Source organism: Manacus candei, unplaced genomic scaffold (assembly GCF_025592945.1).
Source record: "Manacus candei isolate 608988 ecotype Guabito, Panama unplaced genomic scaffold, ASM2559294v1 h1tg000050l, whole genome shotgun sequence".
NCBI classification, from domain to species: domain Eukaryota; kingdom Metazoa; phylum Chordata; class Aves; order Passeriformes; family Pipridae; genus Manacus; species Manacus candei.
This window is the reverse complement of record NW_026138098.1, coordinates 5,313,886-5,336,903: the sequence shown is the minus strand read 5'-3', so window position 1 is coordinate 5,336,903 and position 23,018 is coordinate 5,313,886. Positions and strand designations below refer to the sequence as shown.

Sequence of the window (23,018 nt, the reverse complement as noted above, 5' to 3'; positions counted from 1 at the left end):
GTTTAACAACCCCAAGTTCAAGTCCAAACCCCGAGTTACTGGAGCCCAGAGGGGACTCACCTGCAGTGCACAGTGATGGGGTGATTCCCTGTTTGCTGCTGCTGCTTCTGCACGGCTGCAATGAGGTCGATCATCCCCTTCCCTTCCGCAGGAATCCCGATTTCTGGCCACCCATGGAAGTGGAACTGTCGGACGAGTCTGCTCTGCTTCTCCTGGTTACCCTGTGGGCAGGAAAACACCACATTTGTGGACAGGAAAACACCACATTTAGCCATTTTTACCTCAAAATAAACACACTCCTTGAACTTCTATACAAATTCTGCACTGCTACAGTATTTGCAACCTGATCCATAATATATCATGGACCTTGATGGACTTGATGATCTTATTTGCAACCTTAATGTTCCATGGCTCTATCCTGGTTGTGCAGACCTGACAGGGCTGTTTTTAAATCCCCCAACCACTCTGCTCATAAGTTCCCTCTAAAATTTTCCTTTGGATTTGCAGAGCTGTTTCCTCTGTTTCAACTGAGAGATTGTTCATCCCGAGTAGGAGCAGTTGAAAACTTTCCTTCTGTACAGGCCAAATCCAAAGTGCTGCTGAAACAACCCAAATCATGGACTCAGCTTTGCACAACACTTTGAAATTTCACAGTTATTGGCCTTGTCTTGATTAAAAGCACACTAAAAGCACACACAGGTTGCCCAGAGAAGGTGTGGCTGCCCCATCCCTGGAAGTGTCCAAGGCCAGGATGAATGGGGCTTGGAACAAGCTGGGATACTGGAAGGTGTCCCTGCCCACAGGATGAGTTTTAAGGTCCCTTCCAACCCAAACCAGTCTGTGATTCTATGAAAAATCTTGAATCAAATTTTCCTTTACACCTATGTGGGAGACAGTAGAAAATCTGGGAATAACAGCCACAACAAAACAATTAAACCCCTCCCTAAACTTATATGCCATTTTGATCAACACCTGCTTTACTGAATAGAATTTTTGATTTTGCTTTAAGCAAAAATGTTTCATTTAAGCTTCCTCTTAATGTCAGATTAATCACATTTAGGCTTAGATAAAAATCCCCAAATTTAAGATACAAAATCATATTTGTAAATACCTTGAAATGGAAAAACAACCTCCTGGAATTTTAAAAAGATTACCTGACTGTAGGTGACCAGGAAGTCCCTCACACTGATGGCATCTAACAGGTTGTCACTCTTGATTTCCACAGTGATCTCTCCGTGAGTCACAGAGCCCTCCGATGGCCAGTACTGGCAACATTTTTCCTGCAAAATCCAGAGGATTGTAAACATTCCTTGAATTTTTTCCCAGTTCTCTACATTGTCACGAATCTCTGATATAGGAGGTGACATCCAGCACTGCTCTAAACTGTTCATGTAACAGTATTGCAAGCACTAATAACTATTAGTAAGTAATAAAATGTTTCTGTAACATAAGCCATTGAGATGAAAAGGGTTCAGGAGGCACAGATGGCAAATGTTGCTTTAAAACATATATAACTCCTGAAAGCAATACAGTGTTGTTAAAAATCTCACAAAATCACCAAGCAAAAGGATTTCTCAGCACTAGAACACCCTGGAAGCAGTGTTGAACCCGGAATCTTCAACCTGCAGCACACAGAGATAGGCAGAAATCTCTTCATTAATTACTGATGTACAAGGAGAGGCTCAGAATGAGCCACTGGAGCTTATACTGGCACAACCAGGAGGAAGGTTTATACAAAAGCTTTGTCCAGCTTCTTCCCAAATCCCAAACCAGTATTTCATGTCAGGCATCCTTTAATGTGAACTCAAAGCTTTTAAAAACTGTAATATTTGGTAGTTTTGGTGGGTTTTCTAAAAATTCAAGCAAAAGCAGCAACGCTGGCCCACACCAAATAGTGAAACAAGTGCTCATTTTTGGAAAGGAAAAAAAAACACAGCCTTGTATTGCTGGAATTTGTAGGCAACAAATATTTTATCTGATATTAATGGTCATGTTTTGCAGGTGAGAACAAGAAGAGCTGAGCTGTGGGACACGGGACACATACCTGCTCCCTCTCCTGGACCTCTGTGAGCATCACAATGGTGTGGCACTTCCACTCCCATACCATCCTCCAGAAATCCTCCACTGTGTGTGGAAGAGGGCCCTGGGTGGCAATGAAATAATCCTTCTGGCGATAGCCCTGCAGGGAGAGACCGAGAGCACGAGTTGGGATGGGAGGGGACAAGGGAAGAGGGACAGAGCTGATGGGCAGAGGGAGATCACCACTTAAATGGGGGCTTCTCCCACGGAACAAGGGACAGGATGAGAGGAAACAGCCTCCAGTTGTGCCAAGGGAGGTTTAGATTGGAGATCTGGGAAAATTTCCCCACAAGAAAGGGTTGTCACTGCCCAGGGCAGGGGTGGAGTCCCCACCCTGGAGGGATTTAAAAGCCATGTGAATGTGGCACTTGGGCACATTGGTTAGTGGTGGCCTTGGTAGTGCTGGGGAATGGTTGGATCTGATGATCTCAGAGGGCTTTTCCAACCTAAGTGATCTGTGATTCTAAAAACGCCCCTAAATTCACAATCCTGAGGTGAATTTTTACGGTCATGGCTGAAGAGATGAAATTCTGCAAGAAGAGGGAACTGAAAAGGTTTCACAATGACATTATCACGGCAGCAGCTGTCAGGCTTTTCTATAGAATTAACTTTTAACTCAATTTTAAGATACAGTTTCATTTCACAAAATCACAGAATCAGTTAGGTTGGACAAGACCTCAGATCATCAAGTCAAACCTATGACCCAACACCACTGTGTCAACTAGACCATGACTGAGTGCCACATCCAGCCCTTCCTTATTTCCATACTGACTGGATCATCCATTGTCCTCAGCTGATAATGGGGTTTTACTGCTTAATGACTAATTCCCATTTTGAAATAAAAACAAGACATAATCCTGGGTTGCCCAGGTTCCAACAGGCAGCTGGGAAGAAAGCTTGGAATTAATCCAGGCCTGCCCAGGTAAACCCTGGCTCCCAAACACTGTGACAGCCTTTCCCTGTGCTAAATACAGACTTTTCTGTTTCTCAGAAGAGCAAATATTTACACTTGTTAACCTGAAGCACATAATGGAACAGTTGGATGTCAGCTGTGTAGCTAATTTGTTTCATTGCCTGTTTGTCAGAATTTAATAAAAGCTTTCATTTATAAATCTTACAACAAGGATAATGTTTAGATCACACAACCATTTAAACTGAAATTGGAAACACCAGATGAGGAATGGACTCGAAAACTCCCATAAGCCAAACCCAACCAAAAAAAGCTCATGTTCTTCATAAGCCAAGTCAATTGTGTCTCTAAAAAGACTTATCAGCAACATAAAAATATCAGATTTAAAATTTAATTACACAGAAATGCTTTATACATACATCTATGAAGGAAGCATTGATGTAGTCTGTATATTCTTGCCCTCTTTTCATTGACAGAATCACTCTGTTAAAATCATCTGAGGGAAAAAAAAAAAGACAAGTCTAGTCTTACTTTTGCCAACTGCATGTGAAAGAACAAAACCTGCAAAATCTTTCCTCTGAAATTTTCATTTTTCAAGTATTTTGGAATTTCACAAAGAATATGCAAAGAATCCCACAGAAAATAGGTTGGTTTAAAAGATAAAACTGCTGAATTATTTAATCCAAAATACCCGATTGTAACAGATTTTATATCAATGAAGTAAAAATCAATTCATTAAATTGTTTGCAGGTGCTTTATAAGAGTATTTCACTTTGTATAAGGATATATAAGGATATATTTTATAAGGAGAGCTGTGCTCTGATATGTTGCCAACATACAGACACAGGGTGTAGTCACAACAGCCTTGGGATAACCAGGCATTTACAGCTCTTGTTTCTGTATATAAAAGTTGGCCTCTTACACGGGATGATCTGGATGACTCTTGCTTTCTTCATATTTGCTGGAAGATTCCCAGTTCTCATGTTCTCTTTCATGATCCGAACATTTGTTAACTTCTGGAATAAAACACAGACCAGGATGAAAACTCCTTGGAATAGAAGTGGGTCCCACTCACCATAATCTGCACTCAGAAGGCTTTAAAATGTCTTTATGGCATATAAAACAGTGACACAGTCAAAGGGACACTGACTTTTCACAAAAGCCACTTCACTGTCCTGTCTATAAAAATTAAGAAAGGATAATAGTCATAAAAACATGGAATGGTTTAGGTTGGAAGGACATTAAAGTTCTTCTGCTTCCAACCCCTGCCATGGGCAGGGACACCTTCCACTAGCCCAGGTTGCTCCAAGCCCTGTCCAACCTGGCCTTGGACACTTCCAGGGATGGGGCAGCCACAGTTTCTCTGGGCAACCTGTGCCAGGGCCCCACCACCCTCCTAGGGAAACACTTCTACCTAATATACAATTTAGTCAAGCTTTTGCTAATGAATGGACCAATGTTCCTTATTATTTATTCAGTTTATGCTGACAGCATTCCCAGGACAGAGAAGACAAACACTGCTCTTGCCCTAGTGATTATTTTATAGTACATATAAATAATAATAGTAATATATATATATTAAACACAACAACAAACTGCCTCTGCTGGGCTGAGACTCACCAAAAAGTGATCAGTTACACACCTGCATTTCAGCAACTATCCAACAGAAATTCAATTTAAATTAAAACTAATTTACTTTTCAAGCTGCAAGTAGATTTTTCAGCACTGTGTTTCAGGAGCAGATCTTAAGTCCAGAAGAACCTCAAGTATTGGCAACAAAGTATTAAAAAGAAACCTCTACTCTCAAAAAAATCTCTTTTCAGCTACTCTGGAATTCTATGTTCAATAGATTTTATGTCAGGACTTTCACACTGGTTACAAATGACTCTACTCTTGACTGGTGCAGGTGGGCTCAGTGCTCCTGGGCCATCCCAGTGCTTTTCACAATAAATGGCAGAACTAAATGTTGTTCTCTGTTTGCACTCTTCTCAGTAAAAACTTGGAAATTTTGAAAAAAAAAAATAGGAAATGACGCTTTGCTTCCTTCCCTAGAAAGACCAATACTGTTGATTTTTTAACTTGTTGCTCTATCACCAGACTTATTTTTATGTCATTTCCTTTTCCCAGTTCCCAATTACTGATTAAATTAATCCTTCAAAGTAAAGAGATAACTCCAGTTAACATCTAGATATCATTTAATACTTTAGACCTTTATGGAGAATAAATATTTTAGGATGACCAAAGTCATAAAAAATTCTAATTATTCCCTCAGGACACTAAAATCTATTTTAACAATGATCAGACACAGCCAGTGTGGTTCTTTTCTGCATTTGGGGTTCTCCACTAAATATGAATGCCTTTTTTTTTTTTATTTACCTTCCTGACAGTCTGGACATTCAGCAAAATTCCCTGCAATTCTCCCTGTCAGCCACCTCTGAGTTAACAATCCCACTGAGATGCAAATTAGACACACGTAATCCAGTTTCCTCTTCCAGCATTATCTGATCTGGCCTCCGGACCAGACCCAGAGAATCACTCCACTTTTCCTTTCCAAACAAACAAAAAACAAATAGGAAGAGGCCTGTACAACAACACAGCTCTGAATGAGCATTCCCAAAACAGGATGTTCAGCAAGGGCCCCATTCATCCACTCCACAGGACCATTCACAGCAACCCCAAAAGAACAACTTGTTCCCTTTTATGGACCTTTAAGGTGACACTTTTATCTTTTTGGTTTAAATCTTAGAATCCTGTGGCAAAGGACTTCCATACTTACTTTGAATTCTTCCTCCAGCCCCAATTTGACCAGGTTTGGGGCCGCATTGTGGGATGTCTGGAGGTGTTTTTCTAGGGATGACACGTCGAGCTCTGTGTCCCCATAGAGGTAGTACTCGAGTAAGGCTTGATAAATGAAGGAGTATTGCATCTGGGAAGAACAGAGAGGCAGGTGAGGATACAGCAAAGCAGGGATGAAACTAGGAATTCTGGGCCTTACCTATCTCATTTAAAAATCATAAAACCATTGAATGGTTTGGGCTGGAAGGGACCTTACAGCCCATCCAGTTCCACCCCCTGGCACAGGCAGGGACACCTTCCACTAGCCCAGCTTGCTCCAACCTGGCCTTGGACACTTCCAGAGATGGGGCAGCCACAGCTTCTCTGGGCAACCTGTGCCAGGGCCTCACCCACAGGGAAGCATTTCTTCCTAACATCCAACCTAAACCAGCGCACAGAATCCTGGAACGGTTTGGGTTGGAAGGGAGCTTAAAGATTATCCAGTTCCATCCCGGCCATGGGCAGGGACACCTTCCACTAGCCCAGGTTGCTCCAAGCCCCATCCAACCTGGCCTTACCCAGGCATGCAACAGCACAGGACATTCTGGAGTGGAAATACAGAAGCATCTTCCTCTCTGACCACAAAAAGCTGTAATTAAAGCCCACTCACGTCGGTCTGGACCATCTGTGGCCGCTGGTTGCGGATCCTGGACACGAACTCGAACACGTCCACCTTGTGCTCCGCGTGCATCATGTCGATGATGGCGTCGATGACTATGAAGGTGCCCGTGCGTCCCACGCCAGCGCTGGGGGGGACAGAGCACAGAAACCTCTGGAATCACCCACCTGCCGGAATTGCTACAGCACTAAGTTCTACGGGTAGAACTCGAGCTCAGACCAAACTGAAATAGTCACTGGGAAATGTGAAATTTCATAGAATCATGGAACGTTTAGGGTTGGAAAAGCCCTCTAAAACCATCAAGTCCAACCATTCCCCCAGCACTGCCAAGGCCACCACTAACCCATGTCCCCAAGTGCCACATCTACATGGCTTTTAAATCCCTCCAGGGATGGGGACTCCACCACTGCTCTGGGCAGCTGTGCCAGAGCTGGACAACCCTTTCCATGCAGGAATTTTTCTTAATACCCAATCTAAACCTCTCCATTTTTCGTTTCAACAATGACAGTAACAAAACGAAAATTAATAAAAAGAAAAGGGTGAATTTTTTTAACACAAAAACTCCCCTCTTCCCAGCTCAGGCTTAACGACATCAGAATTATATTTAAAAACACCTTTGGAAAAAAAATCTGATTGACCATCTATAATAATTCAGTCTAAGGTGAAAATTTAATTTTTTTTCCCCCCTAATTTTTAGTTCCAAATTCCCCAACACTGCCATCTCAAAACACTTTTTGGGTTTTATATCCTTCACAGCCACGAGAGGGAGCGCGATCATTAGAAATTACACAACTCCGGCGACTTTCAGCTCTTCCTTCCAGAGGAAAAGGGCATGGCATCCTGTGCTAGGCATTAATAACTCTCCTTTGACCTTTAGTAAGTTTATTTTGCTGGAATGGCCACAAACACCTCCAGGAACAGGATAAAAACGTCTCCCCCCATCCCCAGCTCAAAGACACAGAGAAGTTTTCAGCAAGGAAACATTAGGTTTTAAATACCACCAGGAAAAAAAATACTGTGTTCATAATACAACTTAGTTCTCCTGTCACACACACTTTTAACAGTAAACACCACGTGAAATCAAAGCCCCCAAGCCCCACTGTTCCAGAGGTCTGGAGGGATGATGGACACCAGTGGATCTATGGAGCTTCACCAAATTTTCACCAAAACTTTCTGCCTCCAAACCCCTTTGGATTTAATCATCCATTTGGCAGACTGTGCTCACTCCTGCCAGTCTCAATCCAGTGCTCCCACCCTCTGGTCCCACTTGGTCCCTCCAGCCACTGGCCATGAACCACCCCACTCCACCTCTGCTGCTTCCTTCCATTCATGTTTGACCTCTGACACCAAGGACGAGTCCCCCTCATGTCCTACTCTTCGACTCCCAGTTTATAGACTTTTTCCTCTTCCTGAAACATCCTGGGAACCACTCTGAGCATGGGTCACCCATGTCCAGTTCACATTTTTCCTTCATTGCTCATTCCTGGGAGCTCTCACCCCCCTCAGCCCCATCACTTCCCTTCCCTTTACAGCCACAATCCCTTTTTACACATCCTTGTTCCATCCCCTTGTTCCCTTCTTTCGGACCAGCTCTGAATTCCATCTTTGCATATCCCTCCTAAAGCTGGGAATTTCACCAACCTTGACATTTGTCTCAGAATTTCCCTGATTTTATCCATCCTTAACCTCCTCCAGGGTATCCCTTACTCAGCTAATCCTCATCTGCTCATGGAAAAAATTATTTCTAAAAACTTATGGAATAAAAAAAATTGTCAGAAAATCCTGCCACCCTCTGCCCTTGTTTTCACTTCTTTCCTTACAAATGCCAAATTAGTGCTTTATTAAGTTCCACGAGATTTTGATGGAGCTGGTTTTGTCACAGTGGCTGGGTAATATTTTTCTAAAAGCTCACTAAAAATGGATGGTTACTCACTCCTGATGGGCTTCCCTTTCCTTTTCCCAACAATTCAACGGTGTCACATCCTGAGTTCCAACGGAAATTAAGTGTCACCTCTCTCCTCCTTTATTTCTGACATAAGCTGAGGCCCCAGCACTGACACAGGTCACACTGTGCTCTCTTGGCCCATTATATTTAACTTTCTGCAGATTTTAATTAAGATATTTTATATTTTCCTTTACTTTGTCTCTACTCCTGCTCATTAAGCCAAGTACAGCATTTCCTGCCGATGACAAATAAAGCTCAAGCCCAAAATGCATCTCTACACATAGTAAAGGCCTATAAAAATACAGGGGGTTTCTCAAAGACAAGACTGTGAGACAACTAAAATCTGATTTTTCCACTGAATGATTTTCTTCAAGACTCTTATTTATGACACCTGAGAGAGAAGGTGAACCCCAGCAAGGCAAGAACTGGATGTAAACCAAACATCAACACTGGCTTGGTCAGGACAAACAATCTCTTTCAAGGAAGTATTTCTAGATGTCTGACACAAGGAAGAAAAACAAAAAGACAAATACATGAATCTACAACCTTTTTTCCTTAAAAACAAGACCCTGAAAGACAAAGCTGTTCTTCTTTTCTTTTCATTCTAAACTCATTACAATAATTGCTCCTGAAAAGATACTTCTTGCTCATTTGTGAGCTTACAGTTGCTATAGAGATTGCAATTATTGCCTTAAAACTGATTTGGAGTTTGGGTTTGGTTTCATTGAGACAAGATTTCAATAGTTTAGCACAAGCCTTTGACAGCAGGACCTGTGTGTGTGACCCACGAGTGGGAATATGTTCTGTATTCACATGTAGCACATTCTTAAAATTGCAACATTTAAGTCTCTTGAATGAAGTCTTTATTCCAAACTTTTTAGGTATTCAATGGCTAATTTACATAGGAAACTGTAATTCTACTGTGGGAGAAGTGGGGGATGAATTCCCAGAGGAGTATTTAGTGGCAAAGGTCACAAATTTGTATTATGAGTCTGTTTTTCTGACAAGGAACATACTTGTACCAAACAATGGATATCACTCATGGATTTAAAAACCCCACAAACAACAAAACAACAACTTCTGTTTGAGCATGGAAGTGACAGCAAAGACAGATCTTTTGAAGTTGTTTATACCCTTTTCTCTCAAAAAGCTCAGCATATTATTAGCCTTTAATATAAATACGTAAATAAATAATATAAATATGCAAATAAATATATCTATACCTAACAAATATATATATATATATATAACTCCAGACTAAGCTATGAGAATGCCTTGAGGAGCACATACATACCTACAGTGAACCACAATTGGTCCAGCATGGGCAGGATTCAATGCTTTGACTTTTTTCAGGAATTTCAGCATCCCAATAGGTGTGAAAGGCACCCCAAAATCTGGCCAGCTGGTGAAGTGAAGCTGTGTGACAAGCCTTGGAGCTTTACAACCATCATGAAGCTGCAGGAACACACAGACACGGTTGGACATCTCATTTTTCATGCAAAGATTTAGACACAAACTGCCCTGGTTATTTATGATTTTAATTCCTGCAACACTTCAAGCCTGATTTGAGGATTAGAAGTTTACAGTACATGTAAAAAGAAACATTTTGTAAAATTACCACATCTTATTAATGCATCTTAGCAGTGAAAACTGGAATAATCCCAGGATAGGACTCCAAAGAGTAAGAATCACAATTTATGTTAATAATGCATCTAACGTGAAGTTCTTTTTCACCCATAAAATCCTCATAACACTTTTTTTAGCAGCCTCAGCCAAAACTCACAAAATTCAGTCTAAATATTTGGGATTTGCACGGCTGTAAGATGCCAAATGCCAGCTTTGGACAGATCAAGTAGGAAAAATGAAAGAAGTGCTGCACCTTCAATACCCAACTGCTGCCTAAACTGATCCCTAGTGAGGTCACACACTGTGGACAAGAGCAGAGCCATTCCCACCACCTCTGTTGGGATCTAAAGCTTTAACTTGTGCTAGAGATCACAGATAGAACAAAAATCAAGCTGCAATGCTGGCTGACATTGGCCAACGAATACCTACCCCAAACACCCAAATTTGCTCACTTATTTATCTGTGCAATTCGCCCCCCCCCAAAAAAAAAAAAGTCAAGTCCCTGCTCCTGTGCTCCCTCCTGGCAGTCACAAGGCATGACTTTCTATGGCCTTCGGTGACAAAAATGCAGCAGAACCTCTTGCAATCCATGAATCGCGCGGATGTTACGCAGGCAGGCCCCGCTCCGGAGAGGCACCACGTCTTCCTCCACTGGCAAATATATTTAATCCACTTCCTGAATTTCTTGGCAGCAAATATTTGAAATTGTACCAGTTTTCTCCAAAGATTAAAAAGAAGCCCCCAGAGCGGGGCTGCTCCTCACCGACTGCACGCAGAACTTGCGGATGGTGTAGTCCACCAGCACTATGCAATCCTCCACGGACACACGGATGTTCCCATAAGTCCAGCACCCCTGGTCAGGCCAATACTGGTAACATTTTTCCTGCACGAAAACCACAGTGAGTTTTGTAACGCTGAGTTTGCTTTCACTGCTGGTCACGCTTAAATAAAAAAAAAGGGAGTTATCTGAGAACACGGTGTATCAATACGGATATCGGGGTTTCTCATCTGGCACAAGGCAGCTTTAACACCTTGCTGGTGCTACTGATTAAATTTCTGCAGAGAAGGTGAGAACAGCTTTGAAGTTGTTTTTTAACCTAGCCAGACCTACACAGCTTTTGTTTCAGTTTGGCTGCTTTGTGAGGGGGTGTCCAAATGTGTGGGACTGCGATGTTTTGACTCCATTTTCAAGCTTTAAGTTCAGCCAGTGAGAAATGCAGAGTAGACCTTATTTCATAGAATCACTGAAGCACAGGCTGCTTTGGGTTGGAAGGGACCTTAAAGACCATCTCATTCCACCCCCTGCCATGGGCAGGGACACCTTCCACTAGCCCAGGTTGCTCCAAGCCCTGTCCAACCTGGCCTTGGACACTTCCAGGGATGGGGCAGCCACAGCTTCTCTGGGCAGTCATTTGGAGTCATGAAGAACATCCAGAATTAACAGTTCTGGCTGTTTACACTGGGAATGGGTCCTTATGGGTTGCCTTTGATGTCTGAGCTTCATCAAGCAGCAGTAAAAGCGCAGGAAAATAAAGCAAAAGTAGAATTGAGGCAAACAAGGAATGCCCATCCACGTAACAGAGGAGGAATGGGGGACAGGAAGGAAGAGGATCACTCTCACAATGAAGCAGCTTTAATATTTAGCTGTTTTGTGGATGTGCCAGAAAGAATTTTGAAAATGCATGGGGTTTTTATCTTCATTCCCAACCAGACCCACCCACAAGTGCAGCCTTAGGCTGGGATAAAACCACAGAAATCTTCCTTTGGCTCTGGGCTATGCAGGACACAATGAGCCATCAGAACTTCTTCCTTGAGAACAACTGATAGAAGTTTGTATTTTAGAAATGAAAACTACATTTTTAGAGCAGAAACTCAGCTGTGCTGGCAGGGACCAGAGAAGGAAGTGGTCAGAGATGCAACTGGCCAGAGCGTGAGCAGCCCCAACTTATTCTGGAGCACACAGGGACAACCCAGAGCAAACTGAAAGTTCTTTACCTCTTTTCTTTCTTTCAGGTTGGTTAACATGACGATAATGGCTGACTTCTGCTCCCATATCATCCTCCAGAAGTCATTGACTGTTTCTTGCTTAGGCCCTGCAGACAGAACACAGCAATGCTCAAGAGGGGTAATGGAGACAAGTAGATCAGAGAAATACTTATTTAATTCACAATACCTGCATCCTGGGTGCCTGTGTTTGCTACACCCTGCACAGGTTTTGAACATACCACATATTCCTTAAAAACTCCCATATTTTATTTCACACAATCATATGCCCCCCAAGCCTACATTTCTAGCAGATCTCCCCTCCCTTAAAATATTATTCATAGAATCACAGAATGGTTTGGAAGGGACCTTAAAGCTCATCCAGTTTCACCCCCTGCCATGGGCAGGGACACCTTCCACTAGACCAGGTTGCTCCAAGCCCCGTCCAACCTGGCCTTGGGCACTTCCAGGGATGGGGCAGCCACAGCTTCTCTGGGCAACCTGTGCCAGGGCCTCACCATCCTCCCAGCCAACAATTCCTTCCCAATATCCCATGTAACCCTGCCCTCTGGCAGTGGGAAGCCATTCCCCCTTGTCCTGTCCCTCCAGGCCCTTGTCCCAAGTCCCTCTCCAGCTCTCTTGGAGCCCCTTTAGGCACTGGAAGGGGCTCCAAGTATTCAGTCTTAAATATTACTTAATCTTTTAAGTAGGCAATGGCAGGGCAACATTTAGGATTTCTACTTGCAACTTTCCCCATGGCAAGGTCCACATTACCTGTGACCACAACAAACCCCTGTCTGGGAGCTGCTCATTGTGCAGGAGTATTTTGAGAGGCTGAGGCAGCTCTTGCTTTGTGTCTGGAATTGTGAGTGTGACAAAGTTACCCACATTTATGATTAAATACAGCACAAGAATTCCTGTGGAAATGCTGATTTCTGTGGCAGGATTGCTTAGACAGAATGTATTGTCAGGAGACATCAATTTGGGTGGGGGGGGGGAGAAGATGAGCCTCTGCTCAGAGCAGTATCTGCAGGTCTAAAGGCACTGGGTCACCTCACATACACTTCAGCTGAACTTCAACTGTGACCTCTAAATCCAACCTCATATTTGACCACTTCTTGCAGTTGAAAATAACCTTTAAAACATGTCTAAAATGAAGCTTCAGCTCTAAAATGTACAGAACAGAGAAACGAGAATAAGTTACCTTGTGCTGCTATGAATTTATTCTTTTCTTTATAACCCTGTGGAAATAAATATCAGTTAAAAAATGGAATGGCAACACGCATTAGCAGAGAAATACTTATTTAGGTCACAAAGTTTGCAGTGGCAAATGTCAGCTTACATCTATATATGATGCATTAATGTAGTCTGAAGCTGGGACTCCATCAATTTGGGTCAAAATCACTCTGGAATGATCATCTGAAAGAAAACAAGCAGGTTAATCACTCTGAAATATGTTATTTCTTTGCAAGCAGGAGGCCTGGATAAGCACAGAGTTCCTAAACCACTACTAGAGACATGTCACAAACCAGACAGGTTGGACACATACAATGTATGAAGAGCATTTGTGACCAGCAAAATTGTTATTGATTGAATATTTTCAGCAAAACCCACTACAGCCAGCTTGCTCAGTGTCAAATTAATTGTCTCATTTAAAAGAAAAGGGAATGTCTTACATGGCAGGATGTTGGGATATCTGTTCTTCTCCCTGTTTTCTTCTTTGTTTGCCATTTCAAATGTTCCCTGCACATATCCAGATGTTAATGACTGAAAAAACCCAAAAAGATACAGAAGTCAGTGTGTTAGAAAACAACTAATTCTTGACTGCTCACAGGGTAGGGAAAATCTGCATTTTCACACTTTTCCTCGCATCCAACAGAATTAAACATATTTCAACTTTTTTTCCTCCAATAACTTTAATCACTCTATAACAGGAAGATACACCCTGTCAGATTTCACTACAGAAAATGAGCTCAGAAGCTTTGGAAAAATAAGTAAATTTGTTTCCACCAGAGATCACAGTTCTTCAGAAAATTGTTCAACTCTGAGCTGCTGCCTGAAGCTGCCATCTGTCCACAGTGACTCACAGCACCACGACCCACAACAACAGTTGGTTCAACAACAGAAATAGAGCTTGATTGTTAATATTCACTGCTAAGAACATTAAATATCAAACATCTTGCTCAGGGCCACAGGTGAAGGCTCAACTCTGGCTGAAAGGGAGAAGAAAAAATAAATTGTGATTTTTTTTTTTTAATTTTTTTTTTTTATGCTGCAGGAGCAAGAGTCGAATTCTGCAAGTCATCAGCAAGATCTAAGAGTGCAGATAAATTTAGTCAGGCTTAAAAAAACCACACAACAAAAACAGTCTTGGAGAGCAATCAAACTAAAGAAAAATAAAAAGGGAGGTAGAGGGTGAAGATGAAAACAAGGAAATGCCCAAGATGAAGCTTCATCACCACAGCAGAAGCTGCTGAGATGCCACCACTGCAAATGGACCAAACCAGAACTGAATTTCATTAAGATCCTTCTATTGAACTCCTAAAACCTCAGCATGTGGATCCCACCAAGGTAAAATCCCAGTGGTTTGGGAATGCACAACCACCTTCTCCCACTCTTCCACCTCCCACCACCCAGTTTGAGTCACACAGGGCAAGGGGAAAAAGTGGTGAGCGATGGTACAGCTCAAATCATCCCTGCTTGGCTGGCAGAGGGCAGGGCTTGGAATTCCCCCTTGAAAACAGCAATGGTGTTGCCAGGGTGACATAGGATAAGAGGGGGTGTGGGGAGGACTTCTCCACCACAGAGGAAACAGCAATGTGCATTTGTGGGTTTGGGTTGTTGGCTTTTTTTGGTTTTTTTTTTATGTCACTTAAACCTGTGAATGTAAAAGAAAGAAGAGAAAAGGTTAAAAAAGGTTTGAGAAAGAAAGCTGTTTTTAGCAAAGTGCTTAATTCCTTGTTTGAATGAAGACCGTGGTATATAATTAGACTATTTTGCTGATTGAAATACATTTATGATTTATAAACCACAGAAACTTAAGTTTTGTATGAAAACAAGTAGTGGAAGATGTCCCTGCCCATGGAACAGTTTGGAACTAGATGATCTTTAAGATCCCTTCTAACCCAAACCACTGATTCTATGAAATAATTATCTCTTTAAACATGATTTCTTCAAATAAAGTCAGGCAACAAATTCCCAACAAACAGTCACAGAAGTTCTGCATCTTTATGTGAAAAATGGATGAGAAGTAATTATCTTGGGCAAAATTATCTCTCCATCCCCTGCTCCTGACCCCTGGAAGGCCCTGCCATCTCCATAGGAAGCTCCAGGGTGGGTGGTGAACCCCAGTTCCAGGGCACAGCCCAGTTCCAGCTCCCACCTTTTGTGCAGGATATGATTCATTGAGGTTGCACCTCACCACGTCCTCTCCATCACCCCCCAGTCACGAGGAACTGAGTCCTGGTGGCACTGGGTCATCTGCTGCACCACACTGTGATCTGCCCCCACTTCCCAGGAACCAGAAAATCTCACTGAAGCTTCTGAGAGGCTCAACCCAGCATAATCTTCTTCTTTATTTTCCACTAAATGAGCCACAGGGATTTCTTAATCGAGTCAAAATTAAAATTTCAACAGCAAATTCTTACAGGAAGTTTTCCAGTAATTAATCTCAGAAAATCAAGGCAATAAGCCACTCATGCCAAACTTCCAACATCCAGCTCATGCTCCATTAGGGATGACAAACAGAGGTAAGGGGCCTTACAGAAAGGAATGGGGTTTTATTTACATTGTTTCCTTTCGTTCCTGTGAAGAAAGAACACACTCTTCCCAGTGCCCAACATGCACAAAGGAATCACATAACAAAAAAGGAAGCAACTGAGAGTAGCAGGAGCCTCTGCTATTTTGGTTGGTGTACAAGGAGTGCAATGTGCCTCTTAAGGGTAATTCAGGCTTTAAGGACAAATTCAAAGGTACTCGAGAACACCATTAGGTACATAAATCTAAGAAAACTGTCCTCAAAAATCCTTTCTGCCTCCTGCACGTCTTCATCTATCAGCACTTACTTTACTCTTACAAAAAAAAAAAAAAAAAATCACTTGGCACCAAACTTTTTTGGCTGGTGCACATCCCAGGCCACTGCTGGCTCACAGGACTTGCCAATATGCTTCAAATTCACACTGGAGACCCTGAATCTGCATTCCTAGAGATGCCTGACCCCTTGATGTGTTGGATCAGGCCATGTGAAGCAAAAACCACCGTGGGCAGAGATCCCTGGTGTATCCTCAGCACAGGATCACAGAATTACAGAATGGTTTGGGTTGGAAGGGACCTTAAAGACCATCCAGTCCCACCCCCCTGCCATGGGCAGGGACACCTTCCACTAGCCCAGGTTGCTCCAAGCCCCATCCAACCCGGTCTTGGACACTTCCAGGAACGGGGAAGCCACAGCTTCTCTGGGCAACCTGGGCCAGTCAGGCTCCACCACAGCTCAGCTGCTCCCACCAAAAGGATTGTTGCAAAGGGGAAGACTCTGGAAAACTTGTAGGATTTGGTAGCTGTGGCCTCATGGGGCAGATCCAGGTGTGACCTCAGCAAGTGGGAGGATGGAGCTGAGTCCAGGAGCATGTGAGTGCTGTGTGCTGGGGGATGCTCTGCAGGAGGGGTCATCACACACATGTCTCTGCTGAAGGGTCTTGATTTATCAGCCCCTTTCCTTCCAGTGCTGCAGAACAAACCTCTGTGTGTCAGTCTTCCTGCTTTATGCTACAACATCAATCACTCTGATATCCATCTGTCTTTCCACCTTCCTTCCCCTCTCAGGCTTGAGCAAACAGCTCATATATCCATTCCAGCAGGGAGAAAAAAAACCCACATCAAGCATCAAGAAAACTTCATGTACCACCAATCCTTTACAAGGAGCAGACCCCAGTTTTTTTGTGTGCAGACAATCTCACAAACTCACAGCACGGGGCAGAAAATGATCCAAGCAAAACAGCGCTTAAAAATTAAAACTGATGGTTTGTTTCACTCTGAACTGCTGAGCAAATTAATCAGGAGAGTCAAAATCCACCAGTACACACCTTGTCAAGATAGTTTTCGCATTCATTTTGTCAGCTTTGATAAATATCTCCACAATGCTCCCTCTCTGATAAGGGAAAATTATGTGTTTTAAAGATATCATCAAACAAATTGCAGATATAAATATGCTCCCAATTAAGGAGGTAACTCAACAGCCTGTCTAATCAACATGTGCTTTCACAAATCCCTGCTTGACATTTAAGCTACTGCTCTGAACAACTTGCTTCTGCTGTGGAGGAAAATGAAAAGGAATAATGAAAAGAAATAATGGAAAGTATGGAAAAGGCCCCAAATGCAGACTTGTCCCATTGTATTTCTCCATAGGAAGTGGCCCAGGTCACCACAGACTTGAGGTACAAGTCATCTGCACGACCACATGTGGCTGCAGCTCAGGTTGTGGGTAGAAAATACAGACCAAGGCAACAGTTTAAAGGGAAACCCTAAAATTTGAGCTCCTTCATAGAAACTGTGTTAGGGCACAGGAGCTGCAAATAAGGAAGTGAGGGGATGATAACAAAGAGCAAAAAAGTCAAATTAGCAGGGGAAAAAAAAAAGTCAAACCTCACCAGGGTGATATTAAAGGCCACACACTCTGTGTTCTCCTCTAAGTACTTCCCATAGAGGTGAAACACTCAGACTCACCCAAAAAACCCTCTGCCACCATCAAGAAAATCAGTGCTAGAGGTTCATGTTCAATGTTCCTCTCCTCCAGCTTTCAGGCAAACACTAAGCACCTTCTTTAAACATTACCACAAGAGTCAAATAGTTCATACAATACCAATTTAGCATCATAAAGCAGTTAAATTCCAGATTTTGCCCAGATAAAGGGTCACCCCACATGGCAGGGCCCCTGTGAACGGCACCACACACTCTCAGTGCTGAGGCTCTGAGACACCACCACCAAACACTTAGAAGAAATACTAATATTTGCAGATATTTTGGTTCCCCCTCCCAGCTTTTGGCCATCAATCTGCCCAACCAGTGTGTGAGAACTCACATTAAACTCCTCCCGGAAGAGCTTCCCTTCGTCTGCCGAGCGTATCCGTATTTCCTCCTCCAGATTTTCCACCGGAATAGGAAAATACTTCTTCGGGCCTGAGGGAGACCTGCTGAGCAACATGACCCGTTGCTGTTCTGTCAGGACAAGGGAAGTGCATGTTAAAGGCACGTCCAGAGCAACAGAGACCAAGGTATTTCCAACTACAAATTCATCTTTATGCTGGAAGATGCCAAAACAAACTTCTCACGTGAGACTTCAGCTGGTGATAAAGTTGATTTAAAGGAAATAAAAAAAACAAATTATAAGCCAAGTAGTTGCTTTGAGAATTTAATCATATCAAGAAGAATCTGGTGAAATGAATGATTTCTGTATTTACACTGGATTAAAATGTGACCAAGTTTTATTTGGAAAAGGAGAAAGTTCATTCTGCTGACAGAGAGCAGGGACTGCAGGGACAGCTTTTGGCATCTATCACCAAAGAGATGCTGTGAGATTATTTCACTTGTGAAGGGGAAACAAAAATAATAAAAAAAAAACCCTATCTTTAAACTTGGTAGCCACCAGAAACTCTGCACCAAGACTGGTGTAGCTGTTGCTCCTTATTTCAAGCCCCAGCAGAGCAGGAAGCTGAGGGGTGTATTTAGAGGTTTGACTTTCCCTCTGACTGCCACCCTGTTTAACCCACTTGTTAGGTCACACATAGCCCAGTGGAACTTCCACAAAACACAGATTGATTATTTTTATCATTAAATTTATAATTTTTCTCTTGGTTATGGCTAAAATAACTTGTCCAGCCCCTCTGTGTTTGCTGGGTTTGAGCTGAGCCCCACAGAGTGACGCACCCAGGGGGCTCCCTGGGCACAGAAACAAACCCAGAACAATTAAAAAGCCAGAGGAAAACATTTTTAACTCTCAGAGTGTTTTATTTTAGTGCCATTAGCTTAAAAAGCTGCCCTATTTCACCCTGTTGATTTAACTTCACACTCAGGAACCAGCCAGTAATTTCACAAAGAGTTAAGGCCCCTCTTTTCCCCATTTGAAGAAGTAATTCTGCAATTCTTTCTCTAAATACAAATATCAGTGTCGGAAACCTGGACCTCAGCTGGCATCCTGCTAAAACATCTATAAAGAGCCCAAAAAACATTTACAAAGAAACATTTGCTGCATCACAACTTGAAGTGAATATTATTTAAAACCAAAAAACTGAAAGTTAAGATTATATATAGACATATTTAAATATGGATCTCTATTCCAAGGCCAGGTTGGACAGGACTTGGAGTAACCTGGTCTAGTGGAAGGTGCCCCTGCCCATGGCAGGGGGGTGGAATGAGATGAGCTTTAAGGTCACTTCCAACCCAAACCATTCTGGGATTCTATTTTTTCAAACTATTTTCACTTTAACAACCATCCTGTAACTTATACTATAAATATAAGGAGATATAAGTAAATAATTTTGAACTAGAGAACGAGGGGGTGTGCACGCAAACAAACTGAAAGCAAATCTCTCCATACCTTGTTCTTCCAAGATCCCGTTCGGCATCTTTTTGTCCCCGGAGGTCACAACAGCTTTCCTGTGTCTCCTGAACCTGAAACACAGACACCAGGTCAGCTGAGCAACACTGTCTGTAGGCAACCAGAGTTCTCCCCACACCATTATTTCACCCACCACGTAATTCTAGAGAAACTCTTTCTGTTCATCTTCCCCGTGCCGCAGCCCGTGGTCTGCGCTGCAGGTTCTGCCTCTCCCCGCGCGCCTTTCGCTTCCTCGTGAGGTCACATCGAGACGGGGCTGAGCTACTGCTGCCTGCACGGCCCCCCCCACACCTACCTGAAAAAATACCCAACCAGCACCAGGAAGATGATGACAACCAGGCCCAGAATCAGCAGAGAAGTGAGCAGGTCCTTGTGCAAGTTGTTCTCTTCGGTGGAGTCTGTGGATAGAACACAACACAAAATATTGACACAGGCTTCCTCAGCTGGTACAGAAATTGTGCCTGGAGCATCAATAATCCATGGTTCTACACAATAATCAAAATTATAGGCAAAGCTCAAAGTGAAAGTTCAATTTATTTTTTTTTACAATTTCTCTTCCCCCCCCCCTTTTAACTTTTCAAGCTCAGATTGAAAGTTCAACTTTTCTTTTACATTTCCTCTTTTCCCCCCCCTTTTTCTCTCTTTTAAGAACTGAACCACATCCTGCTGAGAAAAATCAAGGATATATTTTTTTTTAATGATTAGTTAAGCAAAGAATTTACCTGTTCTCAGAGAAAGTTGAACAGGTATAAGGTTTTAAGTCGAATTTGAAGCCTATTAAAGGTTTGCTGCAGTGCCCTTACGGGCATCAGCTGTTTCTCAACCAGAGACAAATCACCCAAGAATGCCACCTTTCATATAGATTTTATTCACTTATATATAAAAACAAGTAGGAATAATGACATGTTCAACAAATACTCAGAATGGAGATTAAAAAATATATCTTTGCTATATCTGGTATAAACTCTGAGTCTCACCCTTCTGTTAACAGTGTTTTATGTATGTGACTCTCTCACTTTCATTATGCTTCTGTAACCTTTTAATTCCACTGAATAATTCAATATATAACACATTAAAATCATGAAAAACCCACCATGTTTTATTTAAGGAAGCAAAACTTCCAACCTGAACCTTCAGGAAACAAAACACAACCCTACAGCCACGATTCCAACGATCCCAAAATTAAGGCAACTTCGGTTGCTGCTGGTGTGGTTTATTATTTCCCTTTTACCATTTCTACAGTGTTTAAAAGCTGCCTGAAGGCAGGATTAGGTGGAATATCAGGAGGAAACTGTTCCCTGTGAGGGTATTGAGGGCCTGGCACAGGTTGCCCAGAGAAGCTGTGGCTGCCCCATCCCTGGAAGTGTCCAAGGCCAGGTTGGAGCAACTTGGGATAGTAGTAAATGTCCCTGCCCATGGCATGGGGTGGATGAGATCATCTTTAAGGTCCCTTCCAACCCAAACCATTCTGTGATTCTATAAAATATTTAGGAGTATATAACACCTGCAAAATTTTAGAAAGGAAATGGATCAACCAACTGTCTGGAATTCACTCCTGCAAAAGCATACGTTGGTTGGTGCCCTGTGAGCAGCTGGGAACTCTCTGGATGCTCAAAGAGGGTATCTGGGCATGGAAAAAAACTCCTTCAGAGGCACAGGTAAACTAGGGACATCCAAGGAAAGAAGATATCTTAAGTCAACACAATAATACAAAGAAAGTAAAGGCAATAAAATGCACAAAACCTGACATTTAAGTGGTGTATAAAGACAAAAAGTGACAGGCATGACAAAATTGTAATCAGAAACCATGACTTGGCAGGGTTTCAGAAAATCACTATTGGAAGGAGTGTCTGGGTGAACATGAATCACCAGAGACAGATGAACACTTTCTGTGGGGTGTTGAGCAACTCTGCATGGAAACCAAGGGCTGACAGAGAAACAAACAAACAAAAAAAATACATACTTTTGTCCCCCACATACAAAATGAAGACACTTCTGGAGCTTAGAAATTTCAGACTCAGTATCCTGGAACCCTCTGGGATTTAGGGGGTTTGTGTTAGTTCTCTTTGGCTCCATATCAAGACTCATGACATGAGGGAAGAAAAACAACAAGTTTGCATCATGAGGGATTTAAAATTTCCCTCAGTCCATTACACAACACAAAAAATCACCCATATGGTCCTTTCAGAGAACTGATGTACCTCACACCACATTTCTGGGGTGTCTTTGGAAAACTGATTCCCAGCAAAAACTGAAAGTCTCAATCCAACCCAGCACAAGAGACATTCAACTTCCTGTCAAATTACTGCCTCCATTTCTTTAGCTGAGGGCAGAGAACCTCTGCCACGACTGAGGCAATTCCCTGCCCCAAGATCTCACCTCTCCTCCTACCATTTCACAAGTAAATTAGGTCAAACCCCACAAAAAGCCCCCTCTTTCTTGTACATGGGCACATCTGTTCTCAAAGCCTTGCAGTTGCTCACCAACAGCTTCACCCCCTGCATCTGTGGTTTTAAACAGCTTTCTTTATTACCTGCATTTTCTTTAATATCTGCACTGATATAAATGTAGCCTGAAAATTGTATGAGAAAGTTCCAACTGGGCTTAGGCCACTGTAGACTCTGAGGCTGAAAAATCTTTGGCCAACACACCTGCCTACAGACCAAGTGGGATTTAAGGGGAGACTGAAACACAGACCTGAAATAAATTTTTAAACAGTGCCTCTTCAAAAATTAATGACCAAACCCTGGGAAAAACGCACAGTGAAGAGGCAGATCCTCCAAACCAGATCTCTACTGCAGCCACTGCCAGGGAAACTTTTCCACTGCTCCCACTCCAAGAGCTGTGGCCCAAAACCACAGGGATTTATCTTCGCAGTCATACAACAAAGATCCTCCCAAGGGTATTTTTTTTAGAGATATAATGAAACAATGACTTTCATCTTGAGACAGAGGGGGATTATCACCAGGAGGGTGCTGACAACCCCTTGGGCTTCCCCTGCCTCCCTCCAGGCTGACTCACAGGTCCTTCCCCGTGTCATTCCTGGTGCTGTTGGCCCAGGGCTCTTCCTGGAAATGTATCAGCATTTCCTTCAATGTGAGGATGTTCCCACTTCCCACATGTGTCAAAACCAAAGCCACCCCCAGGAAAAAAAGGGAACCAACAGCAGTGTGTGCAGAGCAGTAACTGCCCCGTGATGCTCCCTCCCAAACTTTGATTCTCTTCATCCCTGGACTGTTTCCTCTTTAAGCAGGACATGAAGGGTAAGAAGGCCCATGAACAAAACCGTGTTTAAAACACCTTTTTCCCCTTCCTGTAAAGCAAGTAAGCAAGACAAAGTGTGTGGTTTGCCCTCACCAGCACATCAGGTACCTGAAATTCTTCTGGTGATTGACAAAGAACAGACAAG

The 23,018-nt window shown here is 42.7% G+C and overlaps 1 protein-coding gene across 6 annotated transcripts in view; it reads right to left on the bottom strand.

The window, feature by feature from the left end:
- PTPRE (protein tyrosine phosphatase receptor type E) overlaps nucleotides 1-23,018 on the bottom strand; it is a 96,936-nt gene that overhangs the window by 6,501 nt on the left and 67,417 nt on the right. For 5 of the 6 annotated variants that reach the window (XM_051801111.1, XM_051801113.1, XM_051801116.1 and 2 more), the window contains 16 exons: nucleotides 19,905-20,007; nucleotides 19,589-19,662; nucleotides 18,074-18,210; nucleotides 13,674-13,764; nucleotides 13,340-13,416; nucleotides 13,202-13,238; nucleotides 12,010-12,107; nucleotides 10,778-10,897; nucleotides 9,683-9,843; nucleotides 6,435-6,570; nucleotides 5,766-5,915; nucleotides 3,912-4,005; nucleotides 3,409-3,485; nucleotides 2,045-2,179; nucleotides 1,155-1,280; nucleotides 61-221 (listed from right to left, as the gene is read on the bottom strand). In XM_051801111.1, the coding sequence (XP_051657071.1) occupies nucleotides 61-221; nucleotides 1,155-1,280; nucleotides 2,045-2,179; nucleotides 3,409-3,485; nucleotides 3,912-4,005; nucleotides 5,766-5,915; nucleotides 6,435-6,570; nucleotides 9,683-9,843; nucleotides 10,778-10,897; nucleotides 12,010-12,107; nucleotides 13,202-13,238; nucleotides 13,340-13,416; nucleotides 13,674-13,764; nucleotides 18,074-18,210; nucleotides 19,589-19,662; nucleotides 19,905-20,007 (1,777 nt within the window). Of the gene's footprint in view, nucleotides 1-60; nucleotides 222-1,154; nucleotides 1,281-2,044; nucleotides 2,180-3,408; nucleotides 3,486-3,911; nucleotides 4,006-5,765; nucleotides 5,916-6,434; nucleotides 6,571-9,682; nucleotides 9,844-10,777; nucleotides 10,898-12,009; nucleotides 12,108-13,201; nucleotides 13,239-13,339; nucleotides 13,417-13,673; nucleotides 13,765-18,073; nucleotides 18,211-19,588; nucleotides 19,663-19,742; nucleotides 19,783-19,904; nucleotides 20,008-23,018 lie in introns of those variants that run through there. The other variant, XM_051801117.1, reaches the window with a different exon arrangement.